At 37.9% G+C, this 22,248-nt stretch overlaps 3 protein-coding genes across 4 annotated transcripts; 2 read left to right on the top strand and 1 right to left on the bottom strand.

Moving 5' to 3' along the window:
• The first annotated feature begins 673 nt into the window (after positions 1-673).
• On the top strand, positions 674-8,428 carry LOC121804525 (cation-chloride cotransporter 1-like). 2 transcript variants are annotated; one of them, XM_042204104.1, is made up of 13 exons: positions 674-983; positions 1,583-1,711; positions 1,880-1,958; positions 2,546-2,637; positions 3,014-3,128; positions 3,287-3,387; positions 3,502-3,563; positions 4,104-4,343; positions 4,479-4,593; positions 5,878-6,072; positions 6,505-6,905; positions 7,056-7,184; positions 7,279-8,428. In XM_042204104.1, exons 1-13 carry the CDS (start codon positions 787-789, stop codon positions 8,361-8,363), a joined length of 2,940 nt encoding a protein of 979 aa, XP_042060038.1. In that variant the 5' UTR covers positions 674-786; the 3' UTR covers positions 8,364-8,428. The 2 variants fall into 2 exon arrangements, with proteins under 2 accessions (XP_042060038.1, XP_042060037.1); XM_042204103.1 differs by having other exon boundaries at positions 675-983; positions 7,023-7,184.
• Positions 8,429-11,333: 2,905 nt separating this feature from the next.
• LOC121803743 lies at positions 11,334-11,925 on the bottom strand. Its single transcript, XM_042203361.1, has 2 exons — positions 11,634-11,925; positions 11,334-11,479 (listed from the first exon to the last, which is right to left on the bottom strand). The coding sequence occupies exons 1-2, from the start codon at positions 11,923-11,925 to the stop codon at positions 11,334-11,336; spliced, it is 438 nt and encodes a 145-aa protein (XP_042059295.1).
• Positions 11,926-15,099: 3,174 nt separating this feature from the next.
• LOC121804538 (30-kDa cleavage and polyadenylation specificity factor 30-like) lies at positions 15,100-21,247 on the top strand. The gene is made up of 7 exons (XM_042204122.1): positions 15,100-15,711; positions 16,115-16,498; positions 17,701-17,863; positions 17,992-18,102; positions 19,180-19,248; positions 19,885-19,971; positions 20,200-21,247. Exons 1-7 carry the CDS (start codon positions 15,317-15,319, stop codon positions 21,049-21,051), a joined length of 2,061 nt encoding a protein of 686 aa, XP_042060056.1. The 5' UTR covers positions 15,100-15,316; the 3' UTR covers positions 21,052-21,247.
• Positions 21,248-22,248: the final 1,001 nt, after the last annotated feature.

Genomic DNA, 22,248 nt, shown 5'->3' with positions numbered 1-22,248 from the left:
ATGTTCCACTTTCGATGTGGGACAAACTCATTCTTGGTTATATCTATTTTATAGAGACATCCTTGAATGTTTTATATTCCACTTTCGATGTGGGACAAACTCATTCTTGGTTATCTCTATTTTATAGAGACATCCTTGAATGTTTTATGTTCCACTTTCGATGTGGGACAAACTCATTCTTGGTTATCTCTATTTTATAAAGACATCCTTGAATGTTTTATGTTCCACTTTCGATGTGGGACAAACTCATTCTTGATTGTCTCTATTTTATAGAGACATCGTTGAATGTTTTATGTTCCACTTTCGATGTGGGACAAACTCATTCTTGGTTGTCTCTATAAAATTGTATTTTAAATTATGTCATTTTTTATTTTTTTAGGATTTTAATTATGTCTTTTTCTATTTTTTTAAATTTTAAGTTGTAATGTTATTTTAATTTTAATGAGTGTATTTGTTTTAATTGAATTGTGTTGGAAATAAAAATAAAAAATGAAATTGAATGAATAGTAATTTAAGGAACGGTTAAGGAACGGATAAGAAACGGAGGATTGGAGGTTTTGTTCCTTAGTTAAGGAATGAAGTAAAAAAGTACAGTGTGACCCGCAATTAGTAGTTTAAGGAACGGTTTAGGAACGGTGGGGAACATCGATGTGGATAGCCTCAGCTTTCAATCTCCGATTGTACGAACTGTCAAATTCGTTTCCTTTACTTCTCCTTCCTCGTAGATCTGAATCCCACCCCTATCATTTCTAAGGGATTCAGATCCGCCTCAATTCAATTAATGCAATGGCGGATGACAACAATGGCGTCGATATAGACGCGGGGGACGACAATGAGATTGCGGCGGGGAGGGGTTTGGGCGGCCGCCAGTACCGCCCAGTGTTCGCGCACGACAACGATAGAGCCATTCTCGAGATGTCGGCGATCGATCCTACCGCCCGCGCCTCGTCCTCCGCTTCGCTCAGCAATTCCAATGATCTGAAGTGAGTCTCGTTTGACTTGATTTTGAATGTTTGGATTCGGATTGTTTCTGTTTGTTGTGTTTTTTTGCAAGCGTGCTGAGTAGCTGAAGCTGGTCCTATTTAATTGTTTTCTGTTAGTTTTAAGCTGACTTAAGCTGGATTTGTTAGGTTTGATGTTAATCATGGATACTGGTATGTGCCAATTTTTTATATGTTTTGCGGTCTGAGATTTAATATTGCAGAGGGGGTTTATAGAATATAGTTGTGTGAAATTCTCCATTAATTTTTGAGCATGCTTGAATTCCTTAGTTGAGAAAGTTTTAGGTTTTACCGTTAAAATTCACATGCTGCTGGAGCACGCTTATAAATATGATTGATAGACGTGTTTAAGGACTGATTTCCTCCTATTGGTTTGTTCAGAAAATTTTAGTAGGTGCGTGCTGTTGTGGTTATTCCCATTATTTATTTTAACTTTATAGAGGTCTTGTGAATTAGTTGTATCTTTGCTTTTGTTTAGCACATGGTTTCATGGCATGGTGCTTATGGATCATTTGTTCAGGAATTATTTTTAAGTCTTTATAAGTAAGTTGCATGTCTGCCTGACCCTTTTGCATCTGTAGAGTTAAAGTGGCTTCCGATGGAGACGATGGTAGACTATCTAATCATAGAGATATCAACGGCTCACATCCTGAATCTAAGTTGGAGTTATTTGGTTTCGACTCACTTGTTAATATTTTGGGCCTTAAAAGGTATGGCGTGAAGGATCAAATTTTTGTTTACATTATTTTTTGATGAAAGAATTCGAGAAATCATTTGCCTGATGTTGGGATTGCTTTTCTTTTTTCTAATTTGTGTCCTGGCGATTGCTTAGTTGTAGACTTAGTCTGAATCTTTAGTTGATTGTGTTCATTTCTCAGTATGGCAAGTGACCAGCAGCAGGCGCCCTCCAGTCCTAGAGATGGAGAAGATGCGCCCATTCATATTGAGCATCCAAAGGTACCACTGCATGTTGGTACTAGTTGTGTTCCTTCTCAATGTTTTGTTCTTTCTTAATACTTTCGGTGATGAGGCCCAGGTTGATTAAGGTTGTGTGCTGTTGGTATAATGAATCTTACTGACCTTTGCCACTATATATTGATGATGCAGCAGCCTCAAAGTAGATTTAGTCATATAGGCAGTTTGCCTATCCATGAGAGAGTGCCCTGAAAAAGTATATTATAGCCACAAAGAAGAATTTTAGTACTCCATAATTTTTAAAGTTAGTACCCTCCGCATGTTGATTATCTTCCTGCACTAAAGTCAGATTTATTTGGTCAGGTGGATGCCCCTCGGTATTGTTCATCTGTCTTGATTGCTTTGTTTTCATGAATGTGTTTTATGTGTCATATCCTTTTGAACTGCATGCACATAATTATCTGGAATAACTATAGTATTTGTTTGCCTAATTAATCAGAATTCCAGCTATCATCATTTTGTCTTCTTCTCCCCTTTTTGGCTAGTCAATCAGCGTGAACTGAAACTTTATGCTGTGACCATGAATTCAAAGTTTAATACGCATTTTGGTAATGAAAATTTTAATGCAGGGAAACAACGTCAAAATGGGGACTATGATGGGTGTGTTTGTGCCATGTCTTCAAAATATTTTGGGAATTATCTACTACATTAGATTTTCATGGTAAGTTGATATCTCAAATTATGTGATGATTATTCTTTACATTACCTCTGTGCATGCTTACTTGAAATTTGCAACTATAAATCTCTTCTTATTTGTCCTTTGTTCTTTTTATATCCAAGGAATTACTTACAGGGCTTGGTCTGGAAAGACTGGGTTGAAATTATGTTTAACATGACAGAAGTTTTTTTTGATTGTATGTAAGATTACTATATGGAGTCATGGACCTGTCAGAATCAGGGCTATTTGGACAACCCAATCTCTATATTAGTTTGTCCTTAACCATTAATATATGCTATTATATCCGCAAGCCGTTTATTTTAGTTCTATTATTTATACTCTCTGTTAAATATATTCTGATCTACCTGTGTAACTTTAGGATTGTGGGTATGGCTGGGATCGGTCAGTCATTATTGCTAGTGGCCTTCTGTGGTTCATGTACTTTTCTTACTACTATATCTCTGAGTGCAATCGCTACTAATGGTGCAATGAAGGTATTACATTTACATATCTAGTGTATTGGTAAAAAATTATACGTTTTCATGGTTAGATGCAGTTAGTGATTACCCAACATATGAATTTTTATACAAATGTTTAGTTTGGGAAGTCACTTAACTCTTACAGCATTGTTGAACTATCTGTTTTTGTTCAGGGAGGGGGACCTTATTATCTCATTGGTCGTGCCTTGGGCCCAGAGGTTGGAGTGAGCATCGGTTTATGCTTTTTCCTTGGAAATGCAGTTGCAGGTGCACTGTGAGTATACTGAAGCTATATTTGTGGGTTTGCCTGCTCTGTTCATGTTTCATAGTTGACACATCTAACTACCGTCCCTTGAATTTTATGCTTGATTGTGTTGTTTTCACACAGTTATGTCTTGGGAGCTGTGGAGACCTTCCTCAATGCTATACCTGCAGCAGGGATTTTTAGAGGTAAATTCCAAGGAAATGATCTCCAGTTGCCTCGTGAAAAGATTTTTTGAAGGGTTCCTTTGTTTATGGTAAACCTTCTAAAGGGATAATATACTCATAATTGCAGTATAACTGGTCATCTTCATGTGCAATTTGGCAATTTTGTTAAGTAATTTATAGCTTCTAAGGCAGATGGATATATTATGTCTGGCGTGTTTTCTATGGCTTGCAGTAAAGTTGCATTTTATTTTCTCATTTTTTCATTCTTAGCTCTATATTTGTCTCTGTTTTAAACTTAAAATATAACTGACATCTTTGACATGTCGGATATATATAAAACTATATATTTGCTAGAGATCCCTTTAAATTATTGAGGTTCATCTAGATTAGGATTTATGAAGGATGCTGTCAAGTTAATGTTAAATGAATGAAAACATCTTACTAATAAAAGTAAAACCATGCGTTTGATAGAACCCCTGTAAATTTCGTATATCAGTATATGTTTTCCTCAAGCAAGACCTCATATAATATATGATGAAACTATGGATCTTACTCTTGTAGATACACAAACTTTTGTGATGGTGAATGGGACAAATGTTGCGCAACCTGTTGCTGTTACAAGCCCAAATTTACACGATTTGCAAGTCTATGGGATTGTTGTGACAATCATCCTATGTTTCATAGTATTTGGTGGAGTCAAAATAATCAACCGAGTCGCACCAGCCTTTCTTGTACCTGTTGTATTCTCGTTGTTCTGCATATTTATTGGGATATTCTTGGCGAGGAAGGATTATCCTACAGGTGAGTGTCTCTACTTTTTCCATTTGTGTGTTTTATTTATTCATGGGGCGGGGGCACAATCATGTTATTTTGGTCTCTGTCTTGGAGGTGTTTTTAACTCTTTGATGACTTTATGTGTCCCCATGCATTAAACAGATGGAATCACTGGCTTGAGTTTGAAATCTTTCAGAGATAATTGGAGCTCAGCCTATCAAAAAACTAACAATGCTGGAGTTCCAGATCCTAATGGGAAAATATACTGGGATTTCAAGTGAGGATTCTAATACAACTCCTTTTTTATATCTCTGCTTGTACTCTTGTCATGTTCAAGGACCAAACTGTCAGTCCTGCTGATTAATTTTTCTGCTTCTTTCTAGCATATTTCTATATGTGCACTTGAGCAACAATTTCTCCTTTTTGCCATGATGTTTTAGTTTTTTATTTTGGAAATGTGGAAGGTACTCTTGACATATGTAATTCCGGCAGAGGCCATCAATTTGGCAAGAATAGTGGTTGGCTGTTCTATTAAAGTGTGCTTTCATATCCCATTATGTGTGTGTGTGTGTGCGTAAGGCCTGCTAAATATTGGCCTCAAAAAGATGCTTTCTATGCACTATCAGTATCAGATGAAACGTCCGGATGTCTTTAGTTCTAGATATGTGCTTGAAGCCTTGAAGCCTTGAAGTCTTGAACCATACATATGAATATGCTTCATGGAAATTATTAGTAATGCCTTCTTGAAGCTGGTTATTGATATCCTACTACAAACACGGGGGTGACCTATATATTGGACTTCATAAATGTCTGGTATGATATGATAGTTGTAGGAGTTCCAGCTAGTGATGCCAGTGTTGTTAGGGTCGCGGGGCGCACCGGGTCGATGAGGTGAAAATTCGGGTCGACGAGTCGACGGGGTCGAGAGACCCACAAATCTAGGCTAATTTTTTTTGCCTTTTAATATTAAATAAAATAAATATATTGCTCTAATGTTTATAATATATCAAATAATATAAATGTAGACGCAATTCATGTGAATAGAGATAAAGTGAATTCATGTGAATAGAGATAAAGTGGAAAATAGAAATGATCAAAATATCAAAAAATTCATAAGTCATAACACAATAAATAATTGAAACCATTGTCTGAAAATATCACAACAAAGGAATATATGAAGGGTGGCAACAAAAGATCTTTGAATTGTTTATTTGTTTAGGAGTGAAGAGGCCGAATTCTAAAGCGTAGAAAGTAGGTTTGAAAAGTTTGATGTGGTGCATGCATATATATAGAGAATTGTGACTCAGAGAGTCAGAAAACATGTGAGAGATTTCAGAAAACCAGAGATAGCATGTGTTTAGGGCGACCCAGCGGCGACCCTGTATCTCAATCAACCCACCCATGTTGGGGCGGTGATGGTCTTGACCCAGGCGACCCGGGCGACCCGAGTGACCCAAGCGACATTTTGACAACACTGAGTGATGCTAGGAATCATTGAAGGATGATCGTGGGGAATTATCTGTTTTGTGTCCTAACTGTTACCTTTTCTATTATTTGTCAGTGCATTGGTAGGTCTCTTTTTCCCTGCTGTTACTGGGATTATGGCAGGTTCAAATCGGTCTGCCTCACTTAAGGACACTCAGCGCTCAATTCCTGTTGGGACCTTAGCTGCAACTGTTTCAACTTCAGTTCTATATCTGATTACTGTTCTATTTTTCGGAGCTCTGGCGACTAGGGATAAACTTCTGACAGACAGGTACTATTATATAAACTGTGGATATTTAGTGCTGGCTGCTTTATTTAGTCAACAAGAGTGCCATTCACTTTGTTGTTGGTTATTTCTTGCTTAGAATTTGTAGCTATTATATGTTGTACCTGTTTTTGGCTATGTATAATAGTATATGTATGTGATTGCTTAGTCTTGGGTCATTCTGGGGTAAAGTACAATATGACCAACATCACTATAGCTTTCATGCTTTCATTTTATAGTCACCATGCGGTAACTAGATCCTCATGTTCAACATATTAACGACGTATCTTATTTTGACATCTTTCGGCATATTTTACTCTTGGTGGGTTTTTGAAATCTGATGAATTTTTGTTAATCATGCATGCATTCATGATATTATCTGAGAGGGTTTCTGTGGGTAAATATATTCTGCTTGGGCATAACTGAGCCTCTTTTCAGGTTACTTACAGCGACTGTTGCTTGGCCTATCCCTGCAATCACATATCTTGGCATTATTCTCTCAACCTTAGGTGCTGCTCTACAGAGCTTGACCGGTGCTCCCCGGCTACTAGCTGCAATAGCCAATGATGACATTCTACCTGTCCTTAATTACTTCAAAGTGGGAGATGGCAATGAACCTCATGCTGCTACCTTGTTTACAGCCTTCATCTGTATTGGATGTGTCATTATTGGCAATCTAGACCTTATTACCCCAACTATCACTATGTTTTACCTCCTGTGTTATGGGGGCGTGAATTTGTCCTGCTTTCTTTTGGATCTTTTAGATGCTCCCAGCTGGCGTCCCCGATGGAAGTTTCACCATTGGAGTCTCTCCCTTTTTGGGGCTGTCATTTGTATAGGTTAGTTCCATTTCATACTACATAACTTTGTCCAATTATATGACCAAAATACTCGAGAGTTTATGTTTCAGCACATCATATGCATTTATATGTTCTAACTTAAAATTTCTATTGCAGTTATTATGTTTTTAATTTCTTGGACATTCACAGTGATCTCTTTAGCCTTAGCAACACTCATTTATTACTATGTGAGCATCAAAGGAAAAGCAGGTGACTGGGGCGATGGTTTTAAGAGCGCATACTTTCAGCTCGCTCTTCGTAGTCTGCGATCTTTAGGAGGTTTGTTTGCTTTTTTCCTTATAATCACAGTTTTCACATCTTTGATAACAATATATAATCAATCCATTACTCATTTATCCAATTTCAAATGCAGCAAGTCAGGTGCATCCCAAGAACTGGTACCCTATCCCCCTCATATTCTGCCGGCCATGGGGAAAATTGCCAGAGAATGTTCCGTGTCATCCGAAACTTGCAGATTTTGCCAATTGTATGAAGAAAAAAGGAAGGGGAATGTCCATGTTCGTCTCTATCCTTGATGGAGACTATCAAGAATGTGCCGAGGATGCAAAGGTTGCCTGCAGGGCTCTTAGTACGTACATAGAATACAAAAGATGCGAAGGAGTTGCAGAGATAGTCGTTGCCCCGAGCATGTCCGAAGGGTTTCGCGGAATTGTGCAGACTATGGGTCTGGGAAATCTGAAGCCCAACATCGTGGTGATGCGGTACCCTGAGATTTGGCGGCGTGAAAATCTGACTGAAATACCAGCCACATTTGTGGGGATCATAAACGACTGCATTGTGGCAAACAAGGCGGTTGTCATCGTCAAGGGTCTTGACGAGTGGCCTAACGAGTACCAAAGACAGTATGGGACCATCGATCTGTACTGGATTGTACGAGACGGTGGTCTGATGCTGCTTCTGTCCCAGCTCCTCCTCACCAAGGAAAGCTTTGAGAGCTGCAAGATTCAGGTCTTCTGCATCGCGGAGGAGGATTCGGACGCAGATGAACTCAAGGCCGATGTGAAGAAGTTCCTCTACGACCTCCGCATGCAAGCTGAGGTGATTGTTGTCTCGATGAAGTCATGGGATCCCCAAGCAGAGCACCAGCAGGAGGAATCAGTCGAGGCGTTTGCCTCTGCTCAGGAGAGAATTGGTGCTTATCTCGGCGAAATGAAGGAGAAGGCTCGGTTAGAAGGTGCTCCGTTGATGGCAGACGGGAAGCAGGTCATCGTCAACGAGCAACAAGTCGAGAAGTTCCTCTATACCACTCTGAAGCTGAACTCGACCATACTCCGGTACTCAAGAATGGCAGCGGTGGTGCTCGTGAGTCTCCCTCCGCCGCCGCTGAACCACCCTGCATATTTTTACATGGAGTATATGGATCTCTTGGTTGAGAATGTGCCTAGGCTTTTGATAGTGAGAGGATATCGGAGAGATGTTGTCACTTTGTTTACATAGTTTTTTTTTTACTTACAAACACTCATTTTTCCCACTGAAAAAAAAAAGATATATTCTGCGATTTATTTTTTTATTCACTTTCCAACTACTTATTTGTTCCTGGAACTAGAGTTAATTAAAAGAATTTTTTTGTTGATATGTTAATAATATACTACTCCGAGTCATATTTGGCTTGAGCATGGGTTTTAATATAAAGAAAAATGAGTTTGAATAAATTAGTGGAATGCTGATCTCATTTTTATATATTAGTTTTACAATAAAAATGTAGTGGAATAAGTTGATCAAATGTGATGCCTACTTATCTTTATAGTAAAAGTGAAATAGGACTCTTATTGAGGGACATACGAAAATAACAAAATAGGACTTTTATTGTGGGTAAGAGGGAGTATTTTAGTTCTATTTCCAACTAGAAATGTTTGCAGACATAGATGGTTATAGACTTATAGTAGCTAACACCACAAAAATAACATTCAACGAGATAAGTTTAGTAGTGATTGTGGAAATTTTTTTATCAATGATTTATTTAATTATAATAACCCCAACAAATGTTGGAGTTGATTTTGAAAACTAACTAATGCAGTCTAAGATTGACACAACCGAATGTGTCTTGATAGAGTAACTCCGATACGAGCTTGGTTTGGATGTTTGGATTTGCAAGTGCGTCGGCGACTCTATTCCCTTCCTGATAGATGTGTGTAACGCGAAACTGCATACGTTGCAAATGATCCAACACTCGCATCCACATCTCCTCATACTTCTCAGGCACGTCCGTACACAGTGGGAACAAGGGGGTACCATTGTACCCCCGGTACCCCCAAAACGTATAATTATAGTGTATTTAGATATAGCACTTAATAATTCCCACACTTGGTCCAGCGGTAATCAACTCCTCTACCACAGCAAACACCCGAGTTTGAGTCCTATCAATGTTGTCCCTTATCTGCTTATTTTATAATTACTTACTGTTTTTGTTTATTCAATTCTTTTTTATCCTTTTAAATAGTCTAGTATGGATTTCAAAATAGGCCATCCAATGCACACATTCTTCATTCTTCTGTTTTTTTAATTAATCATAATGCATTTGAAACATACAAAATTCACAACCTATTATTTCAAAAATTTTAAAGCATTTTTTATACCTTCGTCGTTTTAGCTTTTTAAAAATATCTTAATGCATTTGAAGCCTACACGATTCCCACATATATTTCTTCTTTTTGTTTTTCAAATCATCAAAAGAATATTTTATATCTTCATCATTTTAGCTTTTATAAAATATTCTAATGTATTTTAATACCATATCATTATGGCATAATATATAATTAGTTTTTATCTTTCCAATTCTCTTCAATGCACATCTTGGTGATGTTTTTAATGATAAAAATAAAATCATAAATTTTGATTGAGAAAAAAAATTAAAGAAAATAAAAAGAATCGGTTAAATTTTGAGGCTTCGAATAACTATAATTATTTATTGTACCCCTGAACGAAAAGTCCTGGATCCGCCACTGTCTGTAGACCGAGAATATAGTAACTCAACGACTCGTGTGCAGTCAGATTCCAGCCACAATTTGTTCCACCCTTTATCGACCGCATTGATGCACACAACGAGTTCAACCTCGAACGCGATCCCTTCTCCCATTTTTATATGCAATAAAATTGAGACTTATGTTGATAAAAAGAAGAACATCAATTGTAAAATCAAGAAAAAAAAAGTATTCTTTAAAACTAAAAGATAAAAAAATCAAATGCAGAATGTATAACTACATAGCTTAATAACGATAGAGTCAAGAAATTAGCAGACAATGACACACATCCATACCCATGGAATTATAAAATGGTGGCGATTATCACTTCTGTATTAATTTGAAAAGATATGTACACTACTTAGACTAAGTTTATCAGCAACCATCAAACCCAACTCAACCCAACCCAACCATCCACTTTTTTAATATTTAATTTATTTTTATCTCCTCCACATCATCTTCCACATCATCAATATTCATCCAACCCAACCACACATATTTTCATGGTTTATCAATGACCACCCAACCATACTACTCCCTCCGTCCCCTAATAGGAGTCGCTCTTTGACCGGGCACGAGTTTTAAGAAATGTAGAGAAAAGTTGGTTGAAAAAGTTAGTGGAATGTGGGACCCACATTTTTATATTGGTTTTATAATAAAATGTGAGTGGAGTGAGTTAGTGGAATGTGGGGCCTACTACCATTTATGGTAAAAATGAAGAGTGACTCTTAATGGGGGACGACCCAAAATGGAAATTAGCGACTCTTATTCGGGGACGGAGGGAGTATTATATATTTATTTTTATATTATTTTTAATAATATTATTATTACATGAAATACTTATTATTGTAAATTTATAAAAAAAAAAGTAATAAATGACAAACTAAAAATTATAAAAACAAATAAATAAAAAACGTAAATTACAATAATTGAAATACGAAATTGAAAATACATAATTGATGCTCATACATAAGATGAAAACTAGACATTCAATTGCAATTGCAGAATTTTGCCCATATATGCTCAATCAAATCACCTAGCAAAGCTTTGTGAGCTTCTCTATTTTGAAGTTGAGCTTTATTTTTCATGTAAGAAGCTAGACTCGCAATCCTATTCGTAGAATATATGATATCATTATTCTTATCTCCATCTTCATTTTGACAACTACTTTGTCCAATTCGCTCTTGAATAAATTCTGATGGATCACAATAGTTCGAATACGTGCTTCTTTCGTCTTCCACTATCATATTGTGCAAGATTATGCAAGCAATCATTATTTTTCCCATATTATCATGATCCAAATAAGACATGGACATTTGATAAAAGCAAAACGAGCTTGCAAAACACCAAAAGCTCGCTCAACATCTTTTCGCGCAAACTCTTGATGTTTAGCAAACAACTTGTGCTTCATCGTTTGTGGACCTGGAATAGATTTGACAAATGCCGCTCATTGAGAATATTTGCTATCAGTGAGATAATATCCCATATTTTTTTCGTGGCCATTCACTATGTAATTGACCTTCGGTGCTCGACCTTCCAAAATATCATCAAAAACAGGAGATTGATCAAGCACACTAATATCATTTCTCGAACCTGGAGTTCCAAAAAAAAGCATGTCAGATCCACAGATCTTGAGATGCTACTGCTTCCAAGATGATTGTCCTGCTTCTTCGAGCATATTGTCCAGCCCATGAAGTGGGACAATTCTTCCATTCCCAATGCATGCAGTCAATACTACCTAACATGCCTGGAAGCCCACGTTGTTCTCCAATATGCAGAAGTCTTGCCAAGTCTACTTCGTTGGGCTTTCGCAAGTACTCATCGCCGAAGTTAGAAATTACACCTTCAACGAACTTGATGAGAGATTTGCGAATGAGTTGTGCGCTCATTCTCAAAGATTCGTTGTGCAAGTCAGCCGTCGCCCCATAGGCCAACATCCTCATCGCTGCTGTACATTTCTGAATTGCAAACATACCAAGCCGACCAGTAACATCACGCTTTTGCACAAAAAAGTTGTCGGTGTCGACGAGCTTGTTCATTATTTTTTCAAACAAAGGTTTTCGCATGTGATACCTTGTTCGAAAAAAATCTGGAGGATAGATTGGATCTTCAGCAAAGTTCTGCTCGAAAATAGTATCATGACCCTCTTCACGTTTCCTTCCAATCTATCTCCTTTTAGCTCTAACCGTCTGGGTTGTAGGTTGTGAAGGCAGGGTTGTTGGCCAAATAGCTATATCCTCGATTAGTTGATCGAGTTGCTGATTTTGTTCAACAGTTTTTTCTTCCCATTCATTGTCTTCAAGAAGATTGGAAGCTTCAAAATTAGAACCTGATGACATTTTTTTAGGGAGAGTTGGCTCAATAATTGTGAGAGGATTTGTGTGTAATTTTCGTGAAGCATATAGGTAAATATATAGAAGCAATTTGTTGAGCACACTACTATCATTTGTGAGCACATGGGATATCCTTGGATTCCACCACCACTTGTGAAAAAAATGACTTGTTATGTAGTCGTACTTTGATTTTCGTGATCACATGGGCTGTCATTGGATATCACCACCACTTGTGATAGAAAATGACTTGTCATTTAGTCATACTTTGATTTTCGTGATCTCATGGGTTGTCATTGAATTCCACCATCACTTGTGATAGAAAATGACTTGTCATGTAGTCACACTTTGATTTTCATGATCACATGAGCTGTCATTGTATTCAACCACCCTTTATGATAGAAAATGATTTGTCATGCAGTCATACTTTAATTTTCGTGATCACATGGGTTGTCATTGTATTGATAGAAATGACTTGTCATGTACTCGTACTTTGATTTTCGTGATCACATGGGTTGTCATTGTATTCCACCACCACTTGTGATAGAAATGACTTGTCATGTAGTCATACTTTGATTTTCGTGATCACATGGGTTGTCATTGAATTCCTCCATCACTTGTGAGCACAATTGATCTATTCATGCTTTGATTGAAGGGCTTATCACATAAACTGGAAGTTACATAAGAAACAGAAATTAAAGGTTACATACTAAGCAACGGAAATTAAAGATTACATACTAAGCAACAGAAGTTGAAAGTTACATACCGAGAAACATACATTGAAAACAGATAAAATACGATCATTTCCCAAACAATTCTGCTATCAGATTGCATTTCAGATCTTTTTCTTCTTGAGTTAAGTCCCTCCTAGCCATCAGCGGAGTAAGGATAGCTGCCTTGATGTTCTGTTCCTGAATATCACTAGCTGTCTTGATCTTCCGTTCCTGAATATCACATTCCCTTTCACGTGTGACTCTCATTTCACGCAGTGCTGCGGTGAAATCATTAGGGATTGTATATGATGGTGTTGCAACTTCTTTGCCTTTTCTTTTAGCCTTGGCCTTTGCTTGATCTCTTCCAATAGGACGTTGCAATGTTGAAGAACGACTCTCAGGAGTGGAGTCGATTTGAGGTCCTCCTTCTTCACTAGTCCTCAACCTTTTTGAGCTCCTACGACTTTCTTCAAGACTATCTTCATCTGGCATAAAACGCGTTGAACCGGTGCTATTCAATTTCAATTCCCACTTGGGATTGTTCTCATCACCTCCTCAAACACCTTATGGTGAGTAAATTTGCTCTTACCATACAGTTGTTGAGCGGTTTTCTCAATGTCCTCTTTAGACTAGCCATTCGTAGCTCAATCATGCGCACGTTTGTATGCACCAACCCACTTTGTGACATTTGTGTTGAGTCGTTTGTAGCGTTGTCTCAATGACTCCGAACTTCTTTGTTGGCCCATTCCTGGATTTTCTTTTCTTGTTTGCTCATATAGATCAAGAACATTGTGCCATAGATGGGCACTAGTTTGGTTGGTGCCAACAATTGCAATCTTGCTCACGGAACACCAAGCAGACATTAATGCCAAGTCTTCTTGCTCACTCCAACCATGTGGAGTGTTTGAAGCACTCAAGTTGGTTTGTGATATGTCTTGGCTTGAATGTTGGTTTTGAAATGAACTTTGAAATTGATCAGAATTCGGAAAATCATCAAAACTAGGGAAATAATCTTGAAAATGATTAAAATTTTAGGAAGGGTTGAAGTTTTGGGAAAGATAGAAATTTGGGGAATCGGAGAATATATTATTCTCATCACCCTCCATAGTTAGCAACAAAGTAAACTAAAAAATATGAAATTTTATCAAACAAGAAGGATTATAGGAGGAGAAAAGATGATATTTTTTGTATGCAAAACTATAGCAAATGTAGTCTCTTTTTGTAGAGGAAGAAAAATTATAAATTTTGATATAATTTTTATAATTTTTTAATATAATATACTGAAGATATATTAATTTTAAAAAATATATATCAAATCAATGAAATTGTCTCATTGGATGATGAAATGAAATAGCATGGAGATGTGTTTGCCTTGGAAGAGGTCTCGGTCAAGGAGAGAGAGGGGCCTCTTATTCCATTTTTTTTAAATATAGGATGAGGTGGCAGTCGACCACCCTACCGATAAATATAGTCTTATAAAAGGTAATTTGTTAAATTCTCTAAATTCTGTCCCACATCGACTTGGTGAAGATCCCTTCTAATCTATATAAGTGTGGATAACCCCCCTTATGAGGCCTTTTAAGGGGTGAGTGACCCATTTCTAATATGGTATCAGAGCGGGCCCAAGTCGATGATGGTTTTCTCTTTATCTCTTATCTACCTCACGAGTGGAAGACCGATGTCCTTTCCGGCCCACATCGATGATGGTTTGTCTTGCATTGCCTACCCACGTGATGGAAGACCGATGTCCTTTCCGGCCCACACGTGAGGGGGCGTGTTAGCATTGCCTACCCACGTGATGGAAGACCGATGTCCTTTCCGGCCCACACGTGAGGGGGCGTGTTAAATTCTCTAAATTCTGTCCCACATCGACTTGGTGAAGACCCCTTCTAATCTATATAAGTGTGGATAACCCTCCCCCTTATGAGGCCTTTTAAGGGGTGAGTGACACATTTCTAATATAATTCAACGTTTCAAACACATAAAATTATTATTACTCCATATTTTAAGGTATAGTAGTACTAATCTATATATGTATGCATATTATGGGAGGCCAAACTATTATTGTTGGTCTAAAGTTTATAAACAAAAAATTAGACGTAATTAACTATTTATACAGGAATGGGGCATCCAAATCAAACAAGATATGCGTGCATTAAGATGTGGTACCATATTCCTGGCATTTGGCAGTTGTACCTTTTGATATTTCCCCCTAAATTTTCCCCTTTTCAATTTCCGTAGCATTCTATTTAATTTTCTAAACCCCCAAATTCCATTGCTCTGTGCCTCTGCAATTCCAAAAACCCTTATTTTTCATTGAATTTCACATCTGCACATACAATTATACATATACAAACCTCTATACACACGCACTAGCACGCTTCAAAATGGATGATGGAGATGGGGGTTTAAGCTTTGACTTCGAGGGCGGGTTAGATTCGGGGCCCGCGCATCCGACTGCATCCGTGCCCGTAATCCAATCGGCGTTGGATTCCAATGCGGCTGCCGCCGCCGCCAATTCTCACAATCCTTCCGCTGTTCCCCATCCGGCGGCGCATGCGGCGGAGGGGTTGGGAGGCGGCGGGGCGAGGAGGAGCTTCAGGCAGACGGTGTGCCGGCACTGGCTGCGATCTCTGTGCATGAAAGGCGATGCCTGTGGGTTCCTTCATCAGTACGATAAGTCGCGGATGCCGGTTTGCCGGTTTTTCCGCCTCTATGGGGAGTGCCGTGAGCAGGATTGTGTGTATAAACATACGAATGAAGATATCAAGGAATGCAATATGTATGTAATTTAGGCATTTTTTTAGACATTTTTTTAAAATTGTCTGGATCTTTCAATACGAAGGTCGTTGATCTTGTTATCTGATAATATGTCGATTGAAGAAGGATATGTCTGCGGTCATCTCATTTATACTTGATCCTTTAGGTTACTAGGAGTTTTTTTTTTCATTTTATGTATGAATCGTGTGGAGATTTTGTTGAAATTGGTTTATTGTTATTTCATGCTTAAGAGAAGATAGTTATAGAAGATGCCACTTGCAGGAAATGTAACTTGGAGTATTGAACTGGTCTTTGTGTCTTGCATCTTGCTTGTCTAATATTTGATGACTGTTTTTATTTTCATATTTTCTGCTATTGGCTTTTTTTATGAAACCATTTCTCTTACAAGTGGGGTTGTGTGGCAGGTACAAGCTAGGATTTTGTCCAAATGGTCCTGATTGTAGGTATAGGCATGCAAAGTTACCTGGACCTCCACCCCCTGTAGAAGAAGTTCTTCAGAAAATTCAGCAATTGGCTTCATATAACTACGGAAACTCAAACAAATTTTCTCAGAACCGTAATCCTATTTATGCTCAGCCGGCAGAAAAATCTCAGTTTCCACAAGGACCCAATGGTATACATCAAGTAGGAAAACCTGGTACTACAGAACCTGGTAATGCTCATCCACAACCACAACAAACACAGCAGCTTCAGCAGCAGGGCAGCCAAGTTCAAATCCAGATTACAGCCAACGGCCAGCAAAGCCAAGCTAGTAGGACTGCTATACCCCTGCCCCAAGGAACTTCTAGGTGTGTTCCAAACAAGGTCTTTAATTAGGTGGAAAACTTCATGTATTTATATGTTGATGTTACTTTAAGAGATCCTTCCCACTCAGCTGTAATAACTGTGTTTTTGTGTTTTATTTTTTTTCTTCTTACTCTTTTTATGATATATATTATAGCTTTGCTCATTGTTTTGTTCCTGGCTGGTCCATGATGTGAAAATATGCACGATCTTAAGTGAGTGTAACGCTGTATCTTGTCAGATGAGAGATGCTGCTTTGCCTTTTCTTGAAATGTATTGGCTTTGATTGGTTCGCAGCTTAGTAGGTCGGAAAATATTTACATGACAAGGTCATAAACAAACTCCTAAACAAGATATCTATTATGTGGAGTTTGTGATTAACTTGGTAAACTGTTATGAAAAAACTGAAATTCTTTTTTTCTCTTGATCAAAAGCTTTGTCCTTATTCATTGATCCTCTTTTCTCAAACTAGAGTTTTTGAAATGAAAATCTTCAAAATCAAATAGTGGGCAGGTTTGCTAGTTTGAAGCTTGCCTTTTGTTGATGCACATAAGATGGCTATCATTAAATTGTAGCTGTTTTTCGTTTGAGGGTAAGGATTCAGAAAAGGCTGTAGGATTGTTTTTACCAACTCAGATCTGTCCTAGGACATTAAGTTAATTAAATCTATGAAATCCTTGTGTGACTAAAATATGCAATAGGATAAACTTCTTTCAGATGGCTCAGCATAACAACATGTTTGGATGAGGAGTTTTCCGTGTCTCCTTAGTTTTAGAAAATCTCTTCTGAAATTTTAAGTCTCTGAGCTTTGTGTCAATTATACATATGCCTTTCCATGTGTGAGAGGCCGTTCTCTGGTAGTTTTTTCATGAATGGTTGTTCATAAGATATTGCTCCTAAATAAGGAGTTTTCCTTTTTGTCAGACACGTACATTTTTTTTGGGGGGGGGGGTCAGTTATCACGTGAATGATTTTTGAGATTTAATCAGTGAAACCCTCAACCCTCAGGCACAAAGCTTTGAGGCTGACACTCATTTTTCTTCTACTTACATGTAAAATATGGCGTGCTTTGTGAAGTTACTGAAACACATCACCAGGAGCTTACTATTCTTCAGCTACATTCTGTTGGCAACAGACGGAACCCCCTTCATTGGTGTAGGTCACTTATCTACATATTCCAATTTTCATCTGCATGTGGTTGTCTTAGGTACTTTGTGGTGAAAAGTTGCAACAGAGAGAATCTGGAACTATCTGTCCAACAAGGTGTATGGGCAACACAGAGAAGCAATGAGGCTAAACTTAATGAAGCATTTGATGCTGTTGACAATGTGATTTTGATCTTTTCAGTTAACAAGACTAGACATTTTCAGGTGATTTATGGATGTTATTGACATAGATACTGATTTGAGTTGCTCTGCTCAAGTATCAGATAGCTTGCTAAGGTTGTTATATTGTGCAACAATGACTTCTTGCGGTGATAGATCTATTTGTGGTTTAGGGTTGTGCAAAGATGATTTCCAGAATTGGTGGATCCGTAGGTGGAGGGAACTGGAAGCATGCCCATGGGACTGCTCATTATGGACGTAACTTTGCTGTCAAATGGTTGAAGGTCCTCACCACTTGGCCTACTTGATTGAATTTTATATGTTATTATAGGAACTTCAGTGTTCAAATCTGTGTGTTATTTACTTTTTGGTTGTTGTTATATCTTTTGAAGAGCCTATAAGATGGTTGTAAATGTTGGACGTGCTCTATTTTTTGTTGTATCATTTTAAAGGCACAACATTAGTTAAAGAGCTCCAGGAGAATACTGTTTTAATTTTTAAATATACTGGTGATGATTGGTCTTAGCTTTACAAACCCATTTAGATAGCCTTGCAAGGATACCTATCAGAATTTGCAATTTATCGGATGCTACATCCCACTATCTTATACACTGTTTAGTTTTTTTAGTAAAAAAGATTACCATTTGTGATTATTTTTAAGACAATTAGCTACAAAGGTCATGATGCAACTGACAATTCTCTATCTCAGTGTATTTCATGTTGTAAAGTGAAATATTTTAGTCTGTTCTCATCTTATATTGTCAGCACATTCAATTTTAGTCTTATTTTTGCTATGTACAATTTCATTCTTCAATCTGGGATTCTAAAAAGGTTCGTCGTGTCATTTCCTTGTTTTTCTGATAGTTTTAACTATCTGCATCCGTTGAGATGGTCTGGGGGTCAGAGAATGTGGCCTGCGTTCCTATTTGATCAGCATGCTATGGCATAGGAATGCTAGTTTGTGATGATTATATCTATCACAGAGTCATTTTATTATTGATGTTCCGGTCAGATCACTATACTGATGGTGTATAGATCAATGGTAATACATACTTTTTCATGTATATGCCATGTATACAGTACATGCCAATCAGCTAAGATATGGGAGACAATTGCTACCTTTTGTCTTTCACATTCACTTCTAAATAAAAAATCTTAAAATCATGAAATTTATGCAGTATTATTTAATTTCTGGATACCTTCATTGTTATCTCTAGCCTATGATAGATAATATCCATCTTAGCCCTCTACTGGAGTGCTACCCTATTCTTGGTACATTTGGGGTAATATACAAATGTCATTCTTCATATGCTACTATGTGAGATTCTGAAATTTTATCTAACCATGTTGCGTGCTTGCAGCTCTGTGAACTATCCTTTGACAAAACTCGGCATTTGAGAAACCCATATAATGAGAACTTGCCAGTAAAGGTACTTTTCGATAGTTGCATGTCTGGAGTTATTCAAATATATGAGAATTTATTTTGTTTTCTTTCTTTTGATACCTGCTTTTTAAATTTTTGTTAAAACAGTATAACCCTTTGAAAGGGTGTCCATTTTTTGGATTTTAATTTGAAAACTCTCATGTATTTCCTAATTTTATTGCATTTCAGCGGTATACAAGCTCCAAAAAATTGACACTGGGCATTTGTGTATTTCTGTGAAATAAAATTGTCATTGCAAACTGATCACGTTAATTTTTTCAAAGTAGTTTCATGTTTCCTATTGAACATTTAGCCTTTCACAATACTTAAAACCGATGTTGCGGAAAGTTAATTCATTTAGTGTTTGCACATGGTTGATGTATGAAAGTTTGATCACATCTCTAAGATTTCTATTTAATTTTTCTAGGTTTGTCTGTGAACTAAGTTGTGAAGATATAGGAGTATGTTATAAGAAGTAATGATGGCTTCATGAAACGTAATACACATTGCAGTATGTTCAGTCATTAGATGATTGAAAGGAGATAGCATCTTTTATCTTCCAACAAATATGAGATCATATTTCCTTCTACTTTTTTCATATCTGCCTAGTGGAGAGGTTACATTGTTTATCTCGTCATTGCAGATCAGTAGAGACTGTCAAGAACTCGAGCCTTCTGTTGGCGAGCAGTTGGCATCATCGCTCTACCTCGAACCCGACAGTGATTTGATGGTACTTAAACTTCAACGATCCGATTTCAGATTCGCTATACTATATCTAGCATATGTTGTCAGAAAACTTATAGCTTGGATAGTTCTATCATGCTGTTGATATCTGGTTATCCGATATAAACTGTTGGTTTTGCCGCTTCGTGAGCTCGTATGATGATACAGTTTGGTTTTCATTTTCTTGAATTGACATTGGATGCCTGTTAAAATTCGAAACTGTCATCTTTCATAGGCTGTCTCGGTTGCGGCTGAGCAGAAGCGTGAAGAGGAGAAAGCTAAGGGAGTAAACCTTGATAATGGAAGTGACAACCCAGATATTGTGCCCTTTGAGGACAATGAAGAAGAGGAAGAAGAAGAAAGTGACGAGGAGGACGAAAGCCCCGGGCAGGGTTTTGCAGGTCAAGGTCGGGGACGAGGTAGAGGTATGATGTGGTCCCCTCACATGCCTCTTGCTCGTGGTGCTCGTCCGTTCCCCGGCATGCGAGGGTTCCCTCCAAACATGATGGGAAGTGATGGATTCTCTTATGGTCCTGTAAATCCAGATGGTTTCCCAATGCCTGATCTCTTTGGCATGGCGCCCCGTGGCTTTGGACCGTACCCTAGATTCTCCGGTGATTTTGCAGGTCCAGCCTCCGGGATGATGTTCTCAGGCCGGCCGCCTGCCGGTGGATTCGGGATGATGATGGGTCCCGGACGGCCTCCCTTTATGGGCGGAATGGGCGTCGGAGGCGCAGCTAGAGGCAGCAGGCCGGGGGGTATGCCCCCTTTTTATCCGCCACCACAGCAACAGCCTTATCAAAACCCGGGTCGTTCGAAAAGAGATCAGAAAGCACCATCTAGCGATCAGAACGAGAGCTCTGATCAAGCCAAGGGGCAAGACATTACTGGACCTAATGATGAAGAGCGGAATCAGCGAAGGGGGAAAGCTCAGCAAGATGATCATTATAGCGGTGGGAACAGCTACCGGAACGATGAGAGCGAAAGCGAAGATGAGGCCCCAAGGCGGTCGAGACACGGTGAAGGGAAGAAGAAGAGGTGGAGCATGGAGGGAGATGGTACCGCCGTTTCCGTCGAGAACATATAGCCGTGAAGTTTCGACATTTTTAAAACGAACTTGTGTTTGTAACTGAAGAACGTGTGACATAGGTTTAATCACAAACACTCATTTCTTGAATCGATGAAAAATTGGAATTTTGAGGACTCATTTATTCTCCATCTTTCCCCTTGATATACTAACAAATTATAATTATGTTAGTAATACATTTTCCCTCTTTATAGCTCGATATATTTGTACACAACAGTATTAGATAAAGATCATCATCAACGTATGCCTAAACTTTGATACCTTCTCCAAGAAAAATAATGTATTTTGGCCTTCAAAATATGAAACATGCAAGTATATATTTTAAAAAAAAAGACCAGTTGTCAACATTAAAAAAATGTAACGGGTTAAATATTTTGACATTGATTCTCCAGATACATCAAAATTTTACATGTAAATATATGTATCAATTTTTTGAAATATTCAGATACACAAATTGTGATTTAATGGCAGTATATAATAAGGGTTATTGCACGAACTATAGCCGAATTCTGGATTTTTAACTAACTCGAAACTTTATAGTAAAAGTCACAAACTTTGATCATATTTGGAATTTATCAAGATTGCTGAGTCCGGCAAAATCGAGTCATATATGACTCATCGGATAATCCAAGTGAACTAATCAGACCGGAAAGAGCAACAATGTCATTACAAATACTTGTAAAAATTGTCATTATAAAGAACCTTAATTCGTACGGCATACCCGTTCAGATGCAGTCTGTGTTCAGACAATATTGCACATTTTATAACCAGTTTGTATTCATAAAAAAATAAGATGAATATAATTACAAGTCTACAATATGAATAACATAATCCTCTCAAATCCTGTTTTGCCTAACTGTATTTCTATACTTCCAAAATGCAGGAAACAAAAAATAACTGATATACAAGTTCAGTAGCTTCAGTTCCAACCAAGACAAGGAAATGTCTTGCTAGAAAAAAATTCACGAGCCGCCGTCTGCCCTCTGACTCCGACCCCGACTCCATCAATACATGTCATGTGTTAGGTACACCGGTCCACAACTCCCTTTCTCGACATGAATAAACATTTACCCCTTCAAAGAGCCTTCTTCGGCTGCCCTCATCAACTTCCGTAGATTGTGGAAGTTGAGCTCCGCCTTTAGCGTTGGTGGTTTCAGCTGAATCTAGTTTAACATCATCTGACTTGGCTTCAGATTC

The sequence above is a fragment of the Salvia splendens genome, chromosome 5 (genome assembly GCF_004379255.2).
Source record: "Salvia splendens isolate huo1 chromosome 5, SspV2, whole genome shotgun sequence".
Lineage (NCBI taxonomy): Eukaryota > Viridiplantae > Streptophyta > Magnoliopsida > Lamiales > Lamiaceae > Salvia > Salvia splendens.
The sequence above is the reverse complement of the archived record's forward strand: the minus strand, read 5'-3'. Positions and strand labels throughout refer to the sequence as shown.